General features: G+C 35.6%; 1 protein-coding gene across 1 annotated transcript in view; it reads left to right on the top strand.

Moving 5' to 3' along the window:
* ULK4 (unc-51 like kinase 4) overlaps window positions 1-24,354 on the top strand; it is a 231,804-nt gene that overhangs the window by 92,169 nt on the left and 115,281 nt on the right. The window contains exons 29-30 of the mRNA XM_086467979.1: window positions 660-752; window positions 17,520-17,568. Of these exons, the coding sequence (XP_086324105.1) occupies window positions 660-752; window positions 17,520-17,568 (142 nt within the window). The remainder of the gene's footprint in view (window positions 1-659; window positions 753-17,519; window positions 17,569-24,354) is intronic.

The following is a 24,354-nucleotide window of genomic DNA, read 5'->3' on the forward strand; positions in this document are numbered from 1 at the left end:
GTGTTTTGAAGTGTTTTTGTATTGTTCTGCTCCATATTACTTAGAGAATGGAAGTATGCTGTAGTTAGAGCAATATTTTTAACATTTGAAATAAAACATAGAGCTCAATGTGAGTGTTCTATAAGTAAAATATTTTATTTTGAGAAAAATCACTATGTAAACAAAATATAGAGCTTAATCATATCTAAGTTGGTCAATGGTCTTCCTGAGCATGCAATAAATCTTCTGCCTAGTATTTTGAGGCTTGGTTTCTACTTGTCTCTTGAAGATTAGGGTTTTTTTCAATCGATAAATAAGTCGTATACATAGAGGCAAAATGCATGTTTTATAAATACAGATTATACTAAAATATAAGCTATATTTTAAAAAATGTGTATATAAATATATATTATTCAATACTTTAGAATTGTGTATCTCAAAAAAAAAAGTGTTCTTTTATTAACGCTGCTTTTAAAGTTAGTCTGATGCTGGTTTAAAAATACTGTTCTTAAGTGAGTCTTGTTTATTGCTTTGTATAGTTCCAAACAGAATTGTATTTTCACTGTGGTGGTTATAAAGTTTGGAAATGGGAAATGATGTATTTTTAATATAAACTTTTTAACACTCTTCTCTTGAGTTTTTTTTCACTGCTGCTACCTCTTTTCCCTCTTCCCTTTCAGGTATAAGCACATTCTGATGGCTCCGGACCCAGTACCGATGTATGCTCTGAAACTGTTGGTGGCCCTGACTGAACACAGCCCTGCTTCTGTGAGGTGATACAACTAAACATTCTCTATTATTCTGGGTTCTTTCTGTTTCCATTGATTTTTTTTTTTTTTTTTTTCTTCTTTCCCTATTAGGAACTAAAAATAACTTAGATCTCACTATCATGCTGCTTTGAGTAGTACTTAGGAGATTATTTGTTATAGAACACACTCTTAGATATTTTGTGCCAATTGTATATGGCTTATAACCAGCTTCTGGTTATTTTAATATGGATTTAGCTAATGAAAACACTGGAGACAAAATTGTCAGGATTTTAACATTAAAAATATCATTTAAAACTTAATGTGGTGGTTTTTTTGTGGGTGTTTGGTTTTTTTTATCAAAGCTGTTGCCAGCTAAGCATATTTGTGCTAGGGCAAAGGTGATATGTTTGTAAAAGGTTTAGACCAGTGAATTCACTTTAAAGCTGTTCAGCTTTTCTGCAAATATAGCTCCTAAATATGGATTTTGATGTTTGGTATAGGTACACTCAGTATGTTTAAAAGTATCTTAATGTCTCTTTCTTCTTGTTCCAAAGTTTAGGCTGTGATGGACGAAAAAAGAATAAAAGCCTACTAAAAGGCAAAAAAAAACCCCCAAATCCCCAACCAAAAAACATTGACATAGAACTTAAACATTTATTGATAGTAATAAGGAAGCATCTCTCTCATGCATGTGTGTACACACAGAGATATTCCTCTTCCTGGATTTACCCAGTGAATTAGGTTATTCTTTCGCTCGCCATTGGTTGTTCATGGTGTCTGAGAAGGTTATGGATAAGAAGTTGCTGCATACCATACTGTCTTGCTTTGATTGATTGGTTGAAACGAGCACAAGACTACAAAAAGGAAAAGGAAGGAAATTTAATTTGTTTTCCTGCTGTTTTTATTACAAAAGATGGAAACATCCTGTTTTAGTCTTTTATGATGCTACTGTGAACAGTGCTTTAGTATACTAAGTAGACTAAAACTGAACTAGAAAATAGAGTGGCTTGATATTTTAAATAGTTCGAACACAGTAAATGTACATAATTATATTTTCATTGTATAGAAGCTGTTTATGCTACTGCAGGATTTTATGTATTACACAAATAGTACAGCTTTCTATTTTTAGAATTAACCTACAGATATTCTAATACTTTAAGAGTTATAAAAAAATACTTTTGTAACTAGAATCCTGGATATTATAGCAGCAGTTTGCCTAATGAATTCTCTTTATTTGAGGAATTGTGTGTATTTGCCATTATGCTCAGTGTAGGTAGATTTTGGATGCACACTCAGCCTCCTGGTCATCTTACAGCAGACAGCAATTCTTTTCTTAATATTGTTGAAGAGCAGCTGTGGCTATCCAATGAACTATTCATAATTTTAAATAACAGTGTGTCTGGTACAGTTACTTAAGGATGGGCTACTGGATTCCAGATACTAACACATCTGTAATTGTTCTGTTTCTCACATGTGTTATCGGTCCTCTTTTGCTTTCACTAAATAATTTTTTGGGCTAGATTTCTGAAGGAGCAGAGTTTATACAGTTCTCTTAATCTGTTTTGTTCCTGATTCTTTGGCTTACCAAATAACTTCAGCTGGGAGTAGCTGGTTCATCAAAAGCATGACAGAGGTGGATAATGTATTCATATTTACACAAACTGCTAGTGAACAAAACAGGAAACAGGTACATGCTATAGTGAACAGAAGATCACAATTGGTTCTGTTTTGGTTTGATGGCTAATTAATCAATATGCATGGAGCTCAGAATCACTCAAGGCATATGCTCTCATTTGCTGCTTTCATTAGGCACATGGAAAGTGCAATTACTGTGATAGGAAGTAAATAAGTAACATTGGACACAAATCCTTTGGGATTCAATTTGTTTTTTGTGGAAAAACTCTACTGTATTTTAGTACTGATGACAGTGATGTGAGTCACTCTTCATTGAGTCTCTGTGGCTTCTCCAAGCTTACATTTCATCCACAATGCCTGGTTTTCAAGGTTGGATGCTTTTGCCTGTGACTTGCTTTAAATGAATAAAAATAGAGCTAACAAAAAGATTGTAAAATGTCAAAATGTTAAATTAGTATTTACCTGATTGTTTTCATATCTTTCAAAAATAGCTGTTATATTAACCTTATTTTGAAATAAAAAGTGAATTAGGAGGAGGGTGAGGGCTACTGTGTTTTAATTAGTTTGTTCCATATGATTGCTTGTTCTGAAACATGTTCACCTAATGCATTCGCTCTGTCTTGTTCCATCTTTTCTTTCATCCCATCATTTCTCTGGTCTCACACTTATCTTTCTTCTTACTGTCTCCTCAGTCTTTTCTTGTATGCTTCCTGATAGAGGCATCAGCATTTGAGCAGTTCTTATTTTAGTACTTGAGACAGATGCACTCCAATCTTTTCTTTCATTTTTTTGCATAGTTGATACAATAAATCAGCTAACCTGTGATATCAGAGCAAAAACACTCAATCCTCTTTTTACTGTCTTTTGACACTTGTGTTTTCTGTTACAGGTATCTTGTTCTATATGGCAGAAGCACAGACACTCAAATACTATTTTATTTTTCATGTCTTATAAGCTTATGATAAAATACTGCTGAGGAACGATACATATTTTGAATGACTTTAATAATTAATATTTTGTAAGAATACAAAAAAAATACATCGTAATCTTTGCCATTGCTCCACTGTTGAGGTAATTTTTAACATTCTATATTATGGGAGCTTTTCCACTCTATTGCTTTTTAATTTAGCAGTGAAGAATTCCAGTGATATCCCGTTAATGTGCTGCAGAATTAGATCTCTTGCAAACATAAGTTCCAGCAAGAGTAAGATGGTAGTTGTAAAATAAAACCTTTTGTATGTTTCTATGATCATGTGTATTTGGACACCTGATCATATGAACATCCACAGGAAGAATGAGTATAAATGAGCTGGGTGTTTCCCTTATATACCTGTTTTTACATCATGCAAGCATTGCGGTCTGGTACAACCTCACTTGTTTACTAGAGAAAATAGCAGATATTGTAAAGATGAGCTTTAAACAGAATTTGTCCATCGGTTGCATATTTTATACTTGGCTCAAAGCTAATGGAGTGGCTTTAAGGGTGTTCATAGTATTCTGTGGTGGCTCTCCTAGATACCTCTTGCCTTGTTTTTGTCAAGTGTGAGAATTAATAGTAGAGTTCATTTTTAGCTATTTTGAGGCAGATGATTTTTGAAAGAAATCACTGATGTTAGGGAAACATGTAGCTTCAGTTAATGATTAATCTTTGGACTACTGGAAATTTACATTAGGATTTTTTTCACCTTTGTTAATTACTCTTGATGGATTGTACTTGTGTAATTTGTTGCTGGAGGAACTGAACTTCTCAGTGGGAGCAAATGTTTGCAGCAGGGCAAGATCCGATTTAATTGTGCCGAGTCTGTACTCGGAAAAAGCAGTATGAGAAGCTACCTTATCCTTTGTGTGTTTATCAACTTAATGTATAGCTTCTGTGTATGGGTAGAAGATCGGACATAATCTATTTGTTAAGGTTTGGGGTGGTTTTGGTTCCTGTTTTGAGTCTTGTATACTGTTTTGTTGTAGTCTCTAGTGATTAGATTGCTAGATTTTTCTAGTAATACAGAGTTGATGTGAATTTCTTAGTTTCTGTTAATATGGTATATTGATTAGATCTTCTTAAATGTTTTGACTGTTGTAAGCTATTTTATACTGTGCTACTCCAGGAAACTTACACTGGATCATGATTCTTAACTTATAAGATTATGAAATGTAGCTACGTATTTTGCTGTGTGCTTTTTTATGCAGCTACTTAACTTACCTTTAGTCAGAAACTTACAGCATTTGATGACATTAATATATCTGAAAGGTAAGCACTTGAAACTATGGAGCCTAGTTTTTATGGGTTGCTAAAATAGACAATGATATATGGATTGACATTGTATACCACAACAGATTCTCTCAACTAATTAAAGTATCACTTTATCACAGTATCTTTGGAATTGTCCAAGAATGGTCCAATTTTCAGACTTCCTTATGTTACTGTTCATACCCATGTGTTATCTGTAAAGACCATTAAAGGCATATTTTAGGGTTGGTGTTAGTAATGAATTGATCCTCTGCTGATACATCATGATGTTCTACATTAGCATTTGTTTACATTTCAGTATATTCTGAAACAGCCTATCCAGTACCCATGGCCTGGATTTCAAAAAAATCCCAAGAGTGAAAAAAAAAAAACAAACCAACAACAACAACAAAACCAACCCAAAATCTTTGGAGTTCAATGTGGCACTTTTAATTGGTTTCTGGTGGTAGAATTGTGATTCAGTTCACAAGCACTTGTTAGCATTGTGCATAGATTATCTTTGAACCTGCTGTAGGTTTTTTGCCGTTATACTAGAGAGCTAGCACTTCAGTGCTTTCCTTTCCTGGTGAATTGATTAATGTGGGCTTATATTAATTATTTTAAAAACACTTCGTTCTTCTCATTAGTCATTTTAATTTGCTAGTTTGGGATTGAAGTGCTCACTTTAAAAAGTAGATCTGTTTGCTTCTAAATTCTCTGGTTTTTATGTGTTTTCATGTTCTCTTGTTTTCTGTAATGAAATAATATGGAATAGTTCTGAGAACAGGTAAGCCTTTAGAGCCTAGTCCAACTGAACTGAACAGTAGAGCTACATGTTAGAGCTGTACACCATCAGTGAGAAAATCACAGTGCAGATGGGTTATGAGAGATTGTCAGAGGATGGTAGAGTTTTATTAGAAATTTGGGGAATATTTATGTAGATGTTGAACCTGATTCTGATTACAGTAGTTTCACATTTGTGAAAACTGTGTTGTAAACCCCCTGTTTTTTCCTGTTAGAGAAGTAATACCAATATAAAACAGCAAAGAATTCGTATGACCTTTGCTATTCCTATTATTTGGTATAATATTTGCATATATGCTGCTTTATTGAATAACACCAGGCAGGAAGAGTTGCCCAGAAACAGACTCTTGAAATGTTAAGATGTGTGTCAGCTAATAACACTGTTGTCAAGTCGCACATCATTGTAATTCATATCAAAGGCAGTGGTCAGAGTTCGTTATTGCAAGTGAGTTCTCATAGTCTAGTCATGTACTGACTGTAATACTAATCACCATTTTTAATGTAAAACATGACTCCTTAGTGTTACATTTTGCAAAAGTTCCCCTTTAGTAAAGAAATTAGCTATTAACCTTAAACCTGTAATTTTGCTTCCTGTTTCGTGTTGCTGATCAATTGCTGAATGTCTAAGTTTTAAAAACGCGAGGCTGCTATTTGATGTTACTGTTAAGTCAATTATTGAAAAATGTCATATTGTAAGGTTCACATATTTAAACAGAAGGAGAAAATACCGTTCATTCTTGGTCATTTTTACTTTCAACAGTAAATTTTTGCCATTGTGAATATAAATAGCAAATAAATAAGCAGGTAATGAGGAAGGGTCAGCTGCTTAGGGTACTACAGTTGTAGTTGCAGACTTAAGTGAATTCTGTTCTGCCATGAATCCTCTCTATTCAATGTGAACCAAATCTGATTTGCCATCCAATCCATTGTCTTCTGTTCAACAGTAGGCACTGAGAGGAGGCTGTAGGAAGGAGGCAAGTGAGTCGCAATACTTTCTGCAGGCTTTCTCAGCCATCTGTGAGTTGTTTTTCAGAAGCCATATAAGCAGATGTGGTGTTCTGTAGATAGTAGCTATTGCTGAGTAATTTTCATTTCATTTACGTGGGTTCAGAAAGGTGTTTGACAAATAACTTTGTGTTAATAGTTATTCCATAGCATAATCACCTGTGTATGAACATGTATCATCTTTAGGGGTTTTCTTTGGATTTCTTTGTTTAATCTGGCACTTGCCACTTAATTCGATGCCATCAAGTTCTTACAGTGGAAAAGAAGCACACACTACTTCATAAATTGCTGACATATTGTCTCCTTTAGCTCTACCTTTTGCAATCTGAACAGTCTTGCCTATTTTTTTAAGAGCCCTCAGTAGGGGTCCTTATAAAATACATTTTGAAAGCTCAAGAATACGGTCTCCACCACCTCTCCTATGTCCATGTGTTGACATCTTCAAAGATCTATCATGGATTTGACATTTCATCCCTTTAAAATGAACGTCTTTGTTCTCGCTCTGACTGTGCCCATCAGTTTTGTTCTTCAGAATAGCTTCTCACTTGTTCAGCTTAGGATGTCTGTAGTACCCAGATTTTCTTCTCCCCATCCAACCTTTCTCAGAATTTAGTGTCTGATAACATCACATTTTCTGTATTTTAAATCTCTCCTATAAAAGCAGAGAGTTTTAAACAAGGTATGCACTACAGTTAACAGCTATTTTGTTCTCTAGTTCCTTTTGAACTCTTGGATGCGTACTGGTCCTGATTTGTCTCTGTTCATTTTGTTAATTTTGTCTATAAACTCTTTTACTGACACCTCAGTTTGAGGCAGGTGACCACACAGAATCGTAGAATCATAGTTTAGGTTGGAAAAGGCCTGTAAGATCATTGAGTTCCACTGTTAACCTGACACTGCCAAGCCCACCACTAAACTATGTCCCAAAGCACCACATCTACATGTCTTTTAAATACCTCCAGGGATGGCGATGGTGAGTCAACCACTTCCCTGGGCAGCCCGTTCCAATGCTTGACAACCCTTTCAGTGAAGAATTTTTTCCTATTGTCCAATGTAAACCTCCTCTGGCACAACTTGAGGACATTTCCTCTCGTCCTATCGCTTGTTACTTGGGAAAAGAGACCAATACCCACCTTGCTACAACCTCCTTTCAGGTAGTTGTAGAAAGCGTTCAGGTCTCCCTTCAGCCTCCTCCAGGCTAAACAGCCCCAGTTTCCTCAGCTGCTCATGTGTATTCCCTACAAAGAAAAATGCTGCTGTTAGAACCTCTTTAAGCTAACTTATGATAAAAATAGATGTAAATATACTGTTTGGTTTTTGGTTTTTTTTTGGTTGGTGGTGTGTTTTTTTGTTTTTTGTTTTTGTTTTTGTTTTTTTCTGCTGGGAACTTATAAATTGGGACCCTTACAGTAAGACTAAGTTTTACAAAACAGTATTTAAGCATTTAAAAAGGGATTTTTGCAGCATTTGCATATTCACAAATATTTGTGTGGTGGTGTGTGTTGTGGTTTGGGGTTTTTTTTGGTACATGAATATCACCGGGGATTCAAGATTTCACTTTGCAAGATGATGAACTGAAAAAATAGGTGACAAAGTCATTCTCCCCTTCTGTGGTCTAATGATGTGGTCTAAAAGTCTAAGACTTTTTCTCTTCAGTAATACAGCTTCAGAAAGAGAGGCTCGAGTGTAACCTTTTGTAGAGTGAACATAGACTACTGAATAGCTAAATTTCCCTTGAAGAGAGAAGGCTGGGATTGAAGAGGAGGTTTGGAACCTGGGTGTCTCTTACACTTCTAAGGAAGTGCCTAACAAAGTGTTGGAAGTCTGAGGTGTAAAGTGAATGCTTTGCTGTCTTGGAAATGTTCCAATGTTACTGGAAGAGTGTTGATTTTGTTGGTGAATGATGTACTTTCTCATCTTTATTCTTCTTTTAACAAATTGTATTTATAATTTCTTAGGAATAAGAATAATAAGCAAAGATCTTGGTTGATGTGAAAGACTAATTGCAATCCTTATTTGTGCGAATAGTTCTGCATGAACACTGTCATGTGAGAGAGTGCTTAGTTATAGAAGGTCAGAAGGAAGAAAAAGTTGCTTGACGTACTATTGTGTTTTTCATATCATGGAATATCTCAAGTTGAAAGGGACCAAGAAGGATGATAAAGTCCAACTCCCTGCTCCTTGCTGTACTGTCTAAAACTAAACTATATGACTAAAGTTTTTTTCAGAATTGTCTAAAGCTTTTTTAATATATCAAATCAGTTAAAATTATTTAGGAAATTATGATTTTATTTTTAAAGAACTGTAGCTACTTAGGGCTGAAATTTCTGTCAGGCTTGGCTTTTTAGAGTTTTAAATACACAAATGTTTAAAAAAAAGAGCTTTGGAAAAGTATCCGAGATATGGTTGAAATAACTTGTTTAACCAGCTATTGATTTATTTTAGACAATATTATAATTTTGTGAAACATCAAGGTGTATTTTATGTTAAATAAAAATCCAAAAATTAACATATAGAAACTTTAATATAATTTTCATGTCATATAATGTTAAAAAGTAGCAGAACTGACGAAAAGACTGACGTTGTACTTCCTTGCCTTCGAACAAGTCTTTAAAACTCAGGGAAGAATGGAATTGTTTTTCTTATTTTCCAGTTGGGTACAGTTACAGTCTAAAATATGCAATTGCAACCTGGCAAAAAATTCAGAAAATATTAGTCTTCAAGCTTTAACAGCAACAACATAAAAAAGGCTCTGCTAGAAAAAATAGTTTAGGGTCCTTAAAGGAAGTAAGATTTACTAGACTTTCATCCGTTCTATTTGTGATGATTAGTGAACTTCATCTTTAAGCTGAAAAATTTCTTGAGGCATAATCCTTCTTAAAATCAGTTTTCAGAGTACGGTATTGTGGTTGTAATTAAAAACTTTTCAATTGTATCTTTTCTGATACTTCAGGAGATGAGTAGGTTTATCAGAAAAACGTCACCATACCTGAAATTCATTGCATTTTAATTCATTTGATATTGAAAGTTTATGAAGAAGTATGGTTATTTTTATAGAGATTCCAAGAGCCTGATTAAGAGATGTGTATTTTTAAAGTAAGATTTGAATTTCTTTTCTACAGAACTCTTACTATTATATCATCGCTAAGTCCTCATTGCTCTCCATTCTGATAACATGAATTCTTAACAAAATTTATTTGAGGTGTTATTTTGTCTAAGCTAAAACATATACTTCAGTGAAATATCAAAATTCAGAATGGATGATTGACATCCTTTGGTTCAGCTAAGCCTTGTAATTGGGGTACTTACTAGATCACTTTGAATCAAATTGATCAGGGACTTGGAAATCAGTCTCCTAAGTCAGCCTTTAGCAGAAAGGACAATCATCCCGTCATTTTATCTGTCTGGACACATTAGTACAGCCCAGTTTTACTGAAAATGTTTTCTTTCAGAGAGAAATAAAAATAATGTTAAAATATGTTAAGATAGTTGAATAGAACAATTTTGAGTGTATTTGTGAATTGTGGTATAAATACACCTTGAATTTTGAAAATTGACCCTAAATTGAGCTTTTCTGTAGTAGATTCTAATTTCTTGTAACAGTCAGTAAGAGTAGAGCTCAGAATACAGTTTTGATTGTTATGCACAGTGAGAGGAAACAAAAAATCTGTAAAATAATCATGGAAAACTGAATTAATCAAAACCACAGTTAATGGCTATAAATCAGTTTCTGTCATTTTCTGCAAGTTTGTATAGTATGTAAATCGGTGCATGGTTTTCCTGTTTTGATTTCTTAGAGAAAAGTGGAATAGAAAAATTAACAACCATGTATCCATATTGAAACATGTCACTGAACAAACTGAAATAAGCTGTGGTGTGTAGGTGTTATCACTGGCAGTATTGGACCATTTTTGTGGCCCACAATAGAACCAACTAGATTTATTATATGCAGAAATCTAGAGTCTATTAAAAAAAAAAAAAAAGTAAATATCTCATGAGGAAGGTTGCTTTTTTTTTTTTTTTTTGTTCTGATAGTACTGGTCAAACAGGAATACCCTGGCGTATTAGTTTATATATCCTAGCACTCCACAGATAATCCATTCAGAGAGGCAATCTGTCCTTTCGATGGTATACTCAACAGTGTGGGTTGGAGCACTACGGGCTTAAATCTCAAATCCTTGATATCATAGTGAATAAAGATATTATATAATTTCAGCAAGGAAGAAAGTAGGAGACTATTGAAAAGGGCTTGAATATGTATTTTTAATGTTGTAGACTAAATCAAACGTTTTTCAAAGCTAGGAGAAAGCATCAGCTCGGTGTCAAGAGACCATGAAGTTAACAAATAATGGAAATACAAATTTTTCAGGGAAGGTATCACTCACTTCATAGTACTTAAGGGAAAGAAATGCTTTTTTTAAAAAAAAAAAAAAATCTGTTTTTAAGGAGCCAAACTTCATATAATTTCTTTTTAAAAAGTGAAACAAAGATTTTTATGCCCTAAAAAGCAGGAAATTGATATAAATCTAAGGCAAAGGTTTTATGTGCAGAGCACAATTGCAGAGGCTGCAACTTTGTCAGAGTTTCAAACATTTTTATTTATGACTATAACCCTTAGTGCCCCTCAAGCTTTTGGTCATAGTATTTTCTTGTTTTATACCATTTGTATGTCTGTAATATTTGGGGCTGATAACACATACACTTCACTTCTATTTTTTTAAAGAAAATTTCATATAATATTCATACCTGCTTGCAATTACTGCTTCACTGACTGGGAATCATTTTGTATTATGATTTTATGTTAAAAAAGGGGGGCATTTTATTTTAGGATTGTTGGTTAGGTATCCTATATTACTTGTGAATAGACAAGGGAAAAATCATAGGAAATAATGTGAAATTGGTAAAACACAACACATTGTGGTTTAGATGTATCAAAAGACAAATATTCCTATAAAAATATAAATTTTGAAGCTGGAATCCGAACAGAAATTGAAAATACAAACTGTTCTTCCTCAGTAAGCTTGTTGAGACTTTTGGCAAAATGACCGGGATTGTGTTGACACTCGTCCAATAAATGTATGCAACAGACAGTTCTTGAGTTTAAGCTAGGACTGAAATTAAGCCCTTTTCATTTTGCCACATAATTGCTGGAAGCTATTAATAATTCAGCTGCTGATACATGATAAAACCAAAACTGCTATGGATTGGTGCGTTTAATATAATTCTTCATGTTATACTTATTGAAAAATATTTTCCTTGAATTTCACATACTTTGACAGTTTTAGCAAATACTCAAGATATTTGAAAGAAATATCCTACTTCAGATAGTTTTCCTACTATTATTTACTAAAATAATGAATGTACGTATATGATTATAATTCTCAAATCTTGTTCCTTTGTGTTGATGAATAACAGTCAGCTTTTCCTTGTTAGGTTTCCCATGTTCAATATTCATTAGACACTTGTGAAAGATCTTTAAAATATAATAATCAAATAATGGTGATGTATATCTCTTTTACATACATATTTTTATTATTGTGTTTATCTTCCTTTTCTGTCTACTACAAAAAGTAAAGTATTAAATAAAAATCTGATTATTCTATATCCAACATAATTTTCTGCCCTCAGAAAGGCCAAAAGTCCTCTCTCCTTCCTTGCCCCCTGGGTCATTTGAAATGTAAACTACAATTCCAGAGAAGGCTTAGGAGCTGAAATTGAAGTGTAACTCTCTTAAAGCAAATTGACTTTAAAATAATTGAGACCCCTAAAGATAAGGTTGATAGATCTCCCTGCTGTATTTTATGGTAGATACCATCATAAATCGTGCCTTGGTATAATATTTTTTAAAATCAATGGTAAGATCATTGTCTCTGCCTTTGAACAGCTACTGAAGGGCATGGTGTAAAAGTGTGGCAGGAAGATGACTTTGAAACTTTCTGATTCAGTGGTGGGTCTTTATTATTTCATAGAATCATAGAATGCATTGGGCTGGAAGGGACCCCCAAAGATCATCTAGTCCAACCCCCCTGCAGTGAGCAGGCACATCTTTAGCTAGATCAGGTTGCCAGAACCCCATCAAGCCTGATCTTGAATGTCTCCAGGGATGGGGCCACCACCACCTCTCTGGGCAAACTGTTCCAGTGCTTTACCACTCTTATGGTAAAGAACTTCTTCCTAATATCCAATCTAAATCTACCTGTTTCTAGTTTAAAACCGTTGGCACTCCGTCCTATCGCTACATGCCCTTGTAAACAGCCCCTCCCCAGCTTTCCTGTAGGCCCCGCTCAGGTACTGGAAGGCTGCTGTAAGGTCTCCCCAGAGTCTTCTTTTGTCCAGGCTGAACAACCCCAAATCTCTCAGCCTGTCCTCACAGGGGAGGTGCTCCAGCCCCCTGATCATTTTCATGGCTCTCTTCTGGACCCTCTCCAACAGGTCCATGTCCTTGTATGGAGGGCTCCAGAGCTCCAGATCAGGTCTCACCAGAGCAGAGTAGAGGGGGAAATTATTTGGGATTCACCCAGAAAGAGTAAATTTATGTGAACTCTTCTCTACTTAGTCAAAGTACCAATGGCCCTAAGAGGCTATTCCAACGTAGAAAGTTGTATTCCTGAGTTTACTTGCTGTATGAGATTGAGGAGTTTCCAGTTAACTGTTTCTACCAACTTTCTATCCCTCTATGTTGCTAAAGTGGCATGAGGTCATGGATGTTGGCCATTTTGTGTTCATTCTCAAGCCTTTATTGCAGCTTTGCATGCTTGTGGGTTTGATTTTTTCTTTGTGAATGTACCAGACCGAAAATAGGCATGAACAACAGCAGACAGCACTGCATCATGATGTAGAGAGCATGAATTCTTAACTCGTTTGTCAGGGATCAAAATCAAATTCTCTGTGTGTATTAATCCCTGGGTTTTATTGTGAAGTATGTCTTGTTCGTTGTATTACTGTCCTAGAAAAGACTGTTCTGTATAATGAAAAGTGAAAGACTAATTAGTAGTGTTTACTCGAACTGTAGCAATCTGACTTTTTTGTAAAAAATTATGACAATATATAATATACTAATTTTTGAAAATGAATTGATTTAAAAGCACAAATCCAATTGTTTTGGAAAATTCACTGCCCTGTATTTTTGTGGAAGAATTTTGCCCGTTTCCTTTATTTAGGGACCAGCTGTCACTGTGGGTATAACCTACCTACAGGTAAATAATCTTACCTATAAAGGAGGAAAGCAGCAATCTGGATATGGAGAATTTACATGAGCAGAGAATTTACTGAAAAAGTTTTGGGTTGTTTGTTGGTTTTTTTCTTTTTTTTTTTTTTAAAAAAACATAAATAAGAATATTTAATTGTTAGGCAATTTTAATTAGAGGAATAAAATAGTGATGTTATTAACCTGCTTTGTCAGTGACACAAAATCAGCAGTTTTATTGATTTCACACTATCTTACTTTTTTTTTTTTCTAACACGGTATAGTACCCAGTTTGAACACATACAACTGAAATATCTTATAGCGTTTTCATCAGACAAAGAATTCTGTATAGGGAACCAGTACAGATATTCTAGATGCCCCATAAGAAAAGAGTTATTATTATGCTCTAACCTTGAGACTGCCTTCATCAGTGTGTATCAGAATTATTCCTGTGAGAAGCAAATGCAAGGCAGTGTAAATTCACACCCTGGTATGAGGTCCTTCCTTTTGTATGCAAGTGCCGGGACAGAAAGCTTAAACTCTAAACCAGAAGTGCTGTCGTAAGCCCCAGGGACTGTTAAGGGATTGCACCTGTGGGGGGAAAAAAAAAAAAAAAAAAAAGACTATGGTTTGTGTTCAGTGTCCCTGACGTAGTTCTGCGTTTTGCCAGAAGGCAATTTAGGATATCTTAGAAAAACAGATCTTGCATATTTTTTGAAAGAAAAATCAGAAGCATAATCTCATTCTGCAGATTGTTAGTATGTTTAAAAATTCAGAGTGTACTGATGGCAAGTCTTATAAAATCAGATGACCAGTTATTTTGAGCCAGTGTTGTTTATTTGGATGTGGATTTAAATGAGAAGAAAATTCAAGTACTTGATATGTAGTATTATGATTTGCTGATGTATGTGATGATGATTCTGTATATTTTCCAAACGGGGTAGGACCTAATTTTATATAAATTTTATAAAAGTCTAAAAAGATCCAAATTTTTTTTGATTTAGAATATGACCATTCTATTAAATAAATTCCATAGCTAAACTCCTCTTTCACTTTTAAGACATTTCCTTTTTAAAACTATGTAAGATAACAATGAAGAATATCACACTCACCTGTGCACATACATGCAAAATTAGGATAAATCAGATTTAAGCTTTGTCTTAATGCATTGCTTGATGTGACTTTGTGCTTTAGCTAAGTGACGTGTGTAATTTCTTTAAAGGCTGCAGCTATTTCTTGTTTCAATCATAAAGGTTTTCAGGTGACCTTTAGTGTAGCCACAGTGGCTCTGGTTTTGTCTAGCTTGTCTCAGCAGAAAGTATAGCTGACTTTATGCTGTAACAATTGGGGCTGCTTACAGTTTTTTGAAATCAATTGTTTCATAATTTACTCTTTACTACAAAAGCCTTTTTCTAGGTTTTGCCTAAACTTAGGATTGCTTAGCTATTCTTGGTATTTGTATTTCACTGACAATGTGTTCGCAGTTTAAATGCTGCTCATGTAGCAAAGTAAGCAGCTTTTGCTGGGGTGAATAATTCCAATATGCCCTGAGCATAAGAAGGTTTGTGCTGGCAAAACTTTTGTCAGTATGATTGCTGTTACAGTAGTTGCTCTTTTTGGGAGTCTATAGTGTTTAAATGACCTTTTTTTACATTCAGTGTTGTTACACCCACATCAGCAAAATTCTGTTTTACAGGCATTTTCTAAGCTTTTAATTTAACTAGTAGATTTGACCCTGGAAAATAAACCTCAAATATTACAACTCTTCCTATCTGCAATCCTGGGACTTTCTCATGACCTGGCTATCTCCAAGGTGCCACAACTGTCTTATTTAGGGATTGTCAGATGGCACAGAGGAGAATAGCTTTCATGTTCTCTTGGGCTGTGCAAGGAACTCGTTGAAATTTCCATTGCATGTGGGTATTTTTTCCATCAATTTAGTAAGAACAGAAGTTGTCCCTAATTTCAAGCTTCTTAACTTAGAAACAATGTTTCTTTCCTTATGTAAACTCTTTTTTTCTCTCACTCTGAGTGTAACTTGTGCTTTTATACATTTCTCTATGCAAGAAAAAATTGAACACATCTGGTTGAACGAGGATGTTAGTTACATTAAACGTTTACGTAGGTGCATAAAATCATATGGTTTTGTTATGTTTTGACTAATTTAGTGGATGTATTTTAGTCCTCTTTAGGTCCACATGCTAGTGCTGTGAAATGTAACAGATGTTATGCTAAGCCCCCACTCCCACCCCAGCTTCATATACATTCTATATGGTCATCAATATTATATTTAGGTGAATGCAAGGATCAGAGAGATAAGAAAACAGTATAAACTAGGAAACCATTTTTTATACTTAATGCATGTATCTGATTTCTGAGTAATTCTCAGTTCTTCATACGTATGGTTGTTCTGTTAGCATGCCTTTTGTTCCATGATCTCAGCAAACATGAAGGAGCAGGGCTGTGATAGGTGATGTTAATCTAGATGAAGCATTTTGTGATTTTATGACCCCTGGATGTTTGTTCTAGCCACCTTTCAATTTTTAAATTTATTTCAATGAAGAGAATGTGCAATTCTTTTTAGTTCTTCAGTTCATGTTCTAATGCTTTAGCTTATGCTCTCCATAAAAATCATACCTTCTCCTCTTTTCTTGCTGGATATGAATAAAAACTCCAAAATGGAAACCTGTAATTTTAGGAATGTATGAATTCTTTTTAACAAATAGCTTATCAAGCAGAATTATTCTGATTATTGTTATACCAGAAACCAGTATAGGAGTTTACACAGTAAAGCTTCAAACATGAAACTAAGTGCTTATTTCAGTCAAATATAATTCCTGTTTATTCGTAGAGATCTGTATAACTTCGTGTTTTTAACTGATGTGTTTCTTGCAAGACAATTTTGTAGTATGTTGCATGCTGAGTTCCCTGAAGAAATGTGCAAAAGCACCTGCCTCATGCCAAGCATACAGTGGTAGTGGACATCCTCAACACTTTCAGATGTGCTTGCTGTGTTTGAGCTCTGGATTCCTTACATGGACTTCATAATATGCTCTTGTCTTATAGCTGTATCAGGAGGCTAAACCCACCTATTACTTATGAAGCACTTTAGTAACGTTGTAAAGACACAAGAGAAAATCTTCAAAAAACACCGTTTGGTGTGCTCTGTGGTGTTTGGTGAATAGACATCTAGTACAGCGTGTAAGGAAAAGGGACAATCATTCTTCAAATTAGACAGTATAATACAGGAACGTATATAATCATAGAATCTGTATGTCATCATAGTGTTTGTGAGACATGCTTTAGTAATATGTTTTGGATTCTAAGAATAGAAAAGACTGCATTAATGTAAAGTACTACTGTTTTTTGAGAATATAATTCTATCTTATAAGTGTGTATATGCTGGTGAAATTCAGGAGAATAGAGCTAAATTCTTTGGGTAACCACTGCTCAGTATTATCAAGAGAAGTGGCTGACAAATGTATCATATATTAATGTGTTAAACCTAAGTAGTTAGTTAATGTAGCATACTTTAAAAACCAGCATATTTATAGTTTTGCTGGGTGTGCTGAGTCTATTTATTCAAATTATTAATTGTGCACACTGCTTGTTTCATAGTATATATAGTATTATATTTCTCAATTTTTATTAATTTCTGCCATTTGAAAATATTAATTTAATTACTGTTCCACTCACTTGAATTGCATCAGTGAAGCAGACCTAGAAGTAATTTCCAAAGCAGTATAACATTCTGTTTCTATTTAATAGCTGAAGTGGAGCTCATTTTTGTTGAGAGCTATTCAAAGGCTGAGGTTCTGGGTCATGGATTTTGGCAACAGCTATTCTACTATTCTGGTCCTTTTGTGAATTTAGTATGCTAAATAAGAATTCACTTCCTCTCTTTTAAAATAAATCTTAAAATATGTTTTTACAGCCTTGTGGAAGAAATCCATCTTTTTCCAGTTCTTTTCCAAGTCATCTCGGTAAGAATATATATATTTTTTTTTTAATACATACATATTCTAATAGATAAGTATCAGATCTCTCAAATCATCAAACCAGAAAGTTTCATTAGGTGTGTTGACAAAATAGTATGTTGATAAATTAAATTGAACAATCTATTGATACAAAAAAATCTAGTGTAAGCAGCCATTTATGCAGTTCTTGCTAACTGATCTACCTGTATAAAAATTTTATAAGAGAAATACTTTTTTCTTTTTTGAACCATATAAAAATGTGAAAAATAGAATTAACAAGCTTGATCCTTAATTAGATCTATATATTTGCCAAACCTGAGCAAGAAATGCTGAGGGACTTGGATTTTATTTAACAGTATCAAACCCTAGTTTCATACCGTTGGCATGATAATGCCAATTCTCACTATTTACTCTTAGGATTTCTTCCAATATAAAGTATCAAGGGTATGATTTTGGATAGTCACATGCTGAATTTCCATCCCCGAGTAGGATCTGCCTCTTCTAAAGATCATGAAAACCGTTGATTGTTTTGTGTCTCTGAAATGTTGCAAAATAAATAGGTTAATAAAGAAGAAAAACCTGTAGGCTAGTTGGGAAGCTGGGTACTGTTCTGTCCACTAGCCTTCTCATTGCTAAATTCTACAAGCTCTTGTTTATTTTTTTTTTTCAATCTTTTGTTCATGAAGTTTTATCAGGTAAGTGTCTTGTCATGTAAGTACGCTTCTGATGAATACTAAATACACATTATAAATAAATATGCATAATTTATGCAGTACAGGCAGATTGCATGCTTGGTTTTGTATCATTCTTGAAATTCAATCTTTCTCAGGGTAGGTGATGTTCATAAATGTGGTTCTGAATCAACTTTGATATTCCTTTCTTACATTTAAGTATTTTAATCTTCACTCTTCCTTTGCAGTGATTTATTTCACTGCCTATCACTTTAAATCTCTGTAATACCACATACCCAGATAAGCCCTTTTTTATTAAAGTAACCTCTTTATTGATGATAGATTTTTTCAGGAGCGTACAGAATGCAGGCTTTATGATATTTTGTGTACCTATATGTATGGATATGTTCTTGTGATAAGTATTAACAATAAAAACAACACTTTAGAGTGGTTCATAAATAGTTTCGACTTGGGATGAGTACTGCTTTTAGGTAGAGGAACACAGTAAAATATGGAAGTCAAATGTTTCATGTTGATATCCTCAAATAGCAAATTAATGTTTGAAATGTCTCCAGGTGTTGGAATCTTGAAATTTAACTGCCTATATATATATATACACACACACACAGAGATATATATGTTAATATATAGCTATAAGCATTTGCACATGGTTATGATGTCTGGAAATACTCCTAGATTTTGAAAAACTTTGTAACAAATCTATAGTTATGGAGTTAAAAATATGTGTATGTCATGCCGTGTAAGTTGGAGTCAGTCATAAATGCTCCCTCCTGACCTCCCCACACACAGCTTGACCTCATGAATTCTAGAAATAGGGTTTTTTCTTTCTAGAGAGTAAAAAGCAGCTACACTCAAAATTGTCTGCATGACTGGTGGTCTGTGAAGGTGTCACGGCTCTCTTAAACTTGCATAGCTATCTTTGAGCTTACGGTTAGAGTTGTGAGGGGAAAAAGTTTACAGCTTTTCAGCAGAAAAAATTTCCCCTTTCAATATGCTTTGTTCAGAGAGAACATCTGTAATGGCTTCAGTTGCCATATATAATATTCAAGCTTTACAGTGCACTGGCTGTCAGCTGTGGTCTTGTTTGAATCGAGGGATGCGAGATCCTGAACAGATTGCCACGCTCCTTACTATTCCCTTGTTTTCTCTACAGAAAAGTGAATTCAGCAAAGGGATGTTAGGCAACTGGGAAGGGTCAGGAGTCAGGACTAATCAGACTGGAAGGATTAATCGTTAGGCTGGTTTTCCTCGTGTACAGAACAGATTAGCAAACTCCTTTATTATAGGTTTCTAAACCAATTTTTGTGGTCGTATGAGTGAAGGGAGTTGCATACCATTTACTTCCCATTACTTCCCATAAACTAATCTTTGACTTTGTTGATTTCAAGAAACAGCACAGATCAGTAACACTGAGCTCTATGGTGATGTACCTAGAATTTTACCAGACCCTAAACTATTGAATTCGAATTATACTTCAGAGTCAGTACACTATTTTATATGGTCAGGAAGTTAACGTAGAGCTATTACCATCGTGTTCAAGGAATATCACTAGTACTTCATAATTTTCTATGCAGAGATGTTTTTTCTGTGCATCCTTAAATGTAGCTCATGTTATTTCCAGTGGTGCCACTGAGAGGATCCTGACCCTTTTAGGCCCTGAAGTGAAATAATATGAGCTTAGAATTTAAAAGTATCTCCAGGAGCAGTCTTCATTTTTAGGCTGTGCTACAATCAAAGTGGGACTCAATGTACTAGCTTTAATTTAGCTATCACAGTAGTAAGGATATGATGGCTTGCAGATACTGGGCAATTCACAAGAAAAAGGTTTTAATGTGAGTGCTTCTCGCTGCTTATTGATGTAGAGTTGCACTACCTTATAGGCTGCATACTGTCCTATGTTGTGGACTAAGCAATTACACTGACATTTGACAATTTCTTACCCTCTATCATGGATCTGGACCAGTTAAATCTCTGAACTCAGCTGAATGATACCAAATGTATCCCTTCATGTCATTTGTGACTGCATTTTTGGAAATGGTGAGAGTAGCCAAACAGAAAGAATTGGATGAGTGAAAAAGGCTGCTACTGTATACCTAAAAAGTTGTTCTAAGAGGATAGCTATTAGTTTTATTCACCTGAGCTAAACTTTAGTTACTGATCTTGTTAGTAAGAGGCTTTAAATACAGTTGCCATTCCCCTGGAAACCCACAACACTCATTTTATCAGTCAACACTGTTACATTTAGGAAATGCATATTAATAGTGTACTTAGTGAATATGTGAAAGACCTGCATATGGTTCATTGCAAAACCTCAGAGGGGAATTTCATGTTGCACCTGAATGCAAATTAATTTCATCAGTACCCTAATCCTAGTGCTTGTGGTAACATAGCTTATGAGTAGTTCTACAAAGCAGTATGACTGCAATATGAGTAGATATTTATCCTGCTATAATGTCTAATGAGATCAGTGAAGATGTATTTGTGCAAAAAGGGAGACGTATTGACAATACGTGAGTATATTCAGGACAGTAGTGATTGAAAAACAGAAGGAAAGCTGGCATCATAATGTGCAAAATTTAAAAGGTGCAAACTCCTCTTGATAACGAGATTAAAAATAATGAGCTGAATTCCATGATGATGTAATGATGCCAAAAGCTGGGTTGATAAAAGGTATAAATACAAAGTGCTGCTGTTGATGAAGTAGAAGGGATTGTAGCAGGAAAAGCTGCTGTGGGATATGTTTCATGTTTTACTTTCTTGGTAACTTTTTCTAATACATCTGTTTCTAATATATTTTACTGTGTCAAACCTGTGTTCTGTCTGCAGTATCAGTATGTTATATACAAAAATATTGGTTCTGAGTATGATGTTATGATCACAAAATCATGGAACGGGAGGAGTTGGAAGGGACCTCTGGAGATCATCTTGTCCAACTCCCCCGCCAAATAATGCTAGAGGGAGGTGGCTATTTGTATTTCAGATTGCTACCAAGATTTTGCAGAGTAGCTAGCAATGAAGTTGGCACATATGTTATTTTCTGTGCTATGTTAATTTTTAGAGGGAGTAGCGTGGGGACCCTTCACATATCATAAACATTACCTGGCCTTCCTTTAGGGTTATCTGAATCTAAGTTATTGCTTAGAAAAGAAATTCTGTGTAGTTAAATTCTATTTTTCTGGTGCAAATTTTAAAGCTAAAGCTGCTGATGCTTGTGATTAGGAGCTCAGTACTATCCTCTTTTTAAAGCTCAGTAGGCAATTGTATGCTTATCCTGTTAAAATCTGTAGTGCAACTTTTAATCACACCAGCATTTTGCAGACTTCAGTTTTTGCTGTCAAATGCTTTTTGCAACATTTTTATTTTATCAGCCAGTGATCACATGAAAAATGTGGTAACGCAGACTTAAAGGCATATCCTTTTAATAAAAATGACTTTATAGTAAGATTGAAAGTTATTGTCTTTATAAATTGTATCTTTTTATTAAATACCATCAACCAATGGCAGATAGTGTCTTAGTTGTCTAAACTGTACCATCTAATTTAAAGGTACAAGGATAATGATTATTTATACTGTTGATCTATCCTTAACATAAGCAAATCCATATCTTTTCTTTACATTTTTCAAGTAATTAAAATTAATTTTTAAATTAAAAATTTTAATTTATTTTCCTTTAAGTATGGTGGAAAGCTGTTACTATGCAAATAAAAAATGTTTCTTTTTATTGTCGTATTATTACATTTTTCTTTATTTTTCCTAGTTGTGTCTAGGTTTGAGGTTTTATACTGTCCCTGTGTATTTTGGGACTGCTATATGCGTCCATGTTAGAAATTTTAATTTCAGAAACAAACATCTTAAGCTAAAGGATCATATACTGTTCATTTTTTTGATAGACTTAATGCTCAAATAATGTTTCAAAACCATTGTCAGGCTGGCAGGCACCGATCCTCTTGGAAGATGTTCTTTGCTCACTCTGTTGTAATTGCAGTTGAAAATCGAGTTCAGTATTCCACTGAGCATTAAGGAAGTGAGTATGAGCTAGACATGATCATAACAAAAGTTGAAATAGTTATAAACCACTCCAGTTTTAGTTGGGTAAACACCTTTTCAAGAAAGCTAATAATTTTGTGGAAGTTTTGTCTAAGTAGGGGATACATCGTCATGTATAAATAGATTGTTTGTCCTGGGTTTCTTTTTTTTCTTTGGGGTTTTTTTTTGGGTTTTTTTGTTTGTTTGTTTTTTGTGGGGTTTTTTGTTTTTATTAAAAGAATTTTAACCAAAACCCTTCAATAGAAAAAAAGTTGAGAGAAAGAAGTTGTGTAGCAGCCAAGTGGAAGCAGTGGTTGGATTTTATATTTAATTTTGAATTTTACTTGGAGGAAAAAATCTAGCTGCAGGAGATGGTTATGGTCAGAAATTCCATTCCTTGTGATCCGTTTAATGCAACAAGGCCACTGGTCTAGAACCATTTAAAAATAATACTTGTTTCCTGACAAGCCTTTCCTGTGAAAATACTATAAAAAAGGAAAAAAAAAAAAAGCCACTGGAGAGGAAAAGCAGGAACCTCCTTTCACTTGATTTCTGTTTTCTACTGAGAGACTGCAGTCAAATGTCACTTGAGGGAAGAGGTAGAGGTATTTTTCTGTTTAGCAGCCATGTGGATGATAGGTGTGGAGGAACATATATCAGAGGTTATTGCAACAGCTGAAGCGTTAGTTTACTTGTGTCTACCAAACTAGGCACCTTTTAGTCCAGCATGGCACACACCTTGTTGGTTGTCTAGAAGAATGGGGAGCATGTTTCTAACTCTTGCAAGTACTTGTAGATCATCCAGGGTGGATGCTTGAATCACAGAATAAGAGAATGGTAGGAGTTGGAACCTCTGGAGATAATCTAGTCCGAGCCCCCTGCTAAAGCAGGTTCTCCTAGAGCAGGTTGCACAGGACTGCATCCAGGTGGGTTTTGAATATCTCCAGAGAAGGAGACTCCACAGCCCCTCTGGGCAGCCTGTTCCAGTGCTCTGCCACTCTCAAAGGAAAGAAGTTTTTCCTCATGTTCAGGTGGAACTTCCCGTGCTCCAGTTTGTGCCCATTGCCCCTTGTCCTGTCACTGGGAACCACTGAAAAGAGTCTGGCCCCGTCCTCTTGACACCCACTGTGGTGGGTTGACCCTGGCCAAAATGCCAGGTGCCCACCAAAGCCACTCTATCACTCCTCCTCCTTAACTGGACAGGAGAGAGGAGAGAAAAAAAATAACAACAGGCATGTGGGGTCGAGATAAGGACAGGGAGATCACTCAGCATTTACTGTCACGGGCAAAACAGACTCAACTGAAAGGAAATATGTAATTTATTGCCAATTAACTCAGAGAGGAGTAATGAGAAATAAAACCAGCTCTTAAAACACCTTCCCCCCACCCCTCCCTCCTTTCCCAGGCATAACTTTGATCCCGATTTTCCTTCCTCCTCCCCCCAGCGGCACAGGGGGAAAACAGGGAATGGGGGTTGGGGTCAGTTCATCACACTGTTGTTTTCTGCCGCTTCTTCCTCCTCAGGGGGAGGACTCCTCACACTTTTCCCCTGCTCCAATGTGGGGTCCCCCTCACGGGAGAAAGTCCTCCATCACTTCTCCAATGTGAGTCTTCCCATGGGTTCAGTCCTTCATGAACTGCTCCAGCGTGGGTCTCCGTCATGGGGTGCGGTTCTTCAGGAACCGACTGCTCCAGCGTGAGCCCCCCTCACGGGGTCTCCGACAGCAAACCTGCTCCAGCGTGGGCTTCTCTCCCTCCACGGGCCACAGGTCCTGCCAGGAGCCTGCTCCGGTGCAGGCTTCCCACGGGGTCACAGCTTCCTTCAGGTATCCACCTACTCCGGCGTGGGGGCCCTCCACGGGGTGTAGGCAGTCATCTGCTCCACCGCCCATGGGCTGCAGGGGGACAGCCTGCCTCACCATGGGCTTCACCACAGGCCACAGGAAAATCGTTGCTCCGGCGCCTGGAGCAACTCCTCCCTCTCCTTCTGCACTGATCTTGGTGTCTGTGGGATGTTTCTCTCACATATTCTCACTCCTCTCACTCGCTGCAATTACTGCTGCACAACAACTTT

This window comes from Leptosomus discolor, chromosome 7 (assembly GCF_034619465.1).
Source record: "Leptosomus discolor isolate bLepDis1 chromosome 7, bLepDis1.hap2, whole genome shotgun sequence".
Classification (NCBI taxonomy): domain Eukaryota; kingdom Metazoa; phylum Chordata; class Aves; order Leptosomiformes; family Leptosomidae; genus Leptosomus; species Leptosomus discolor.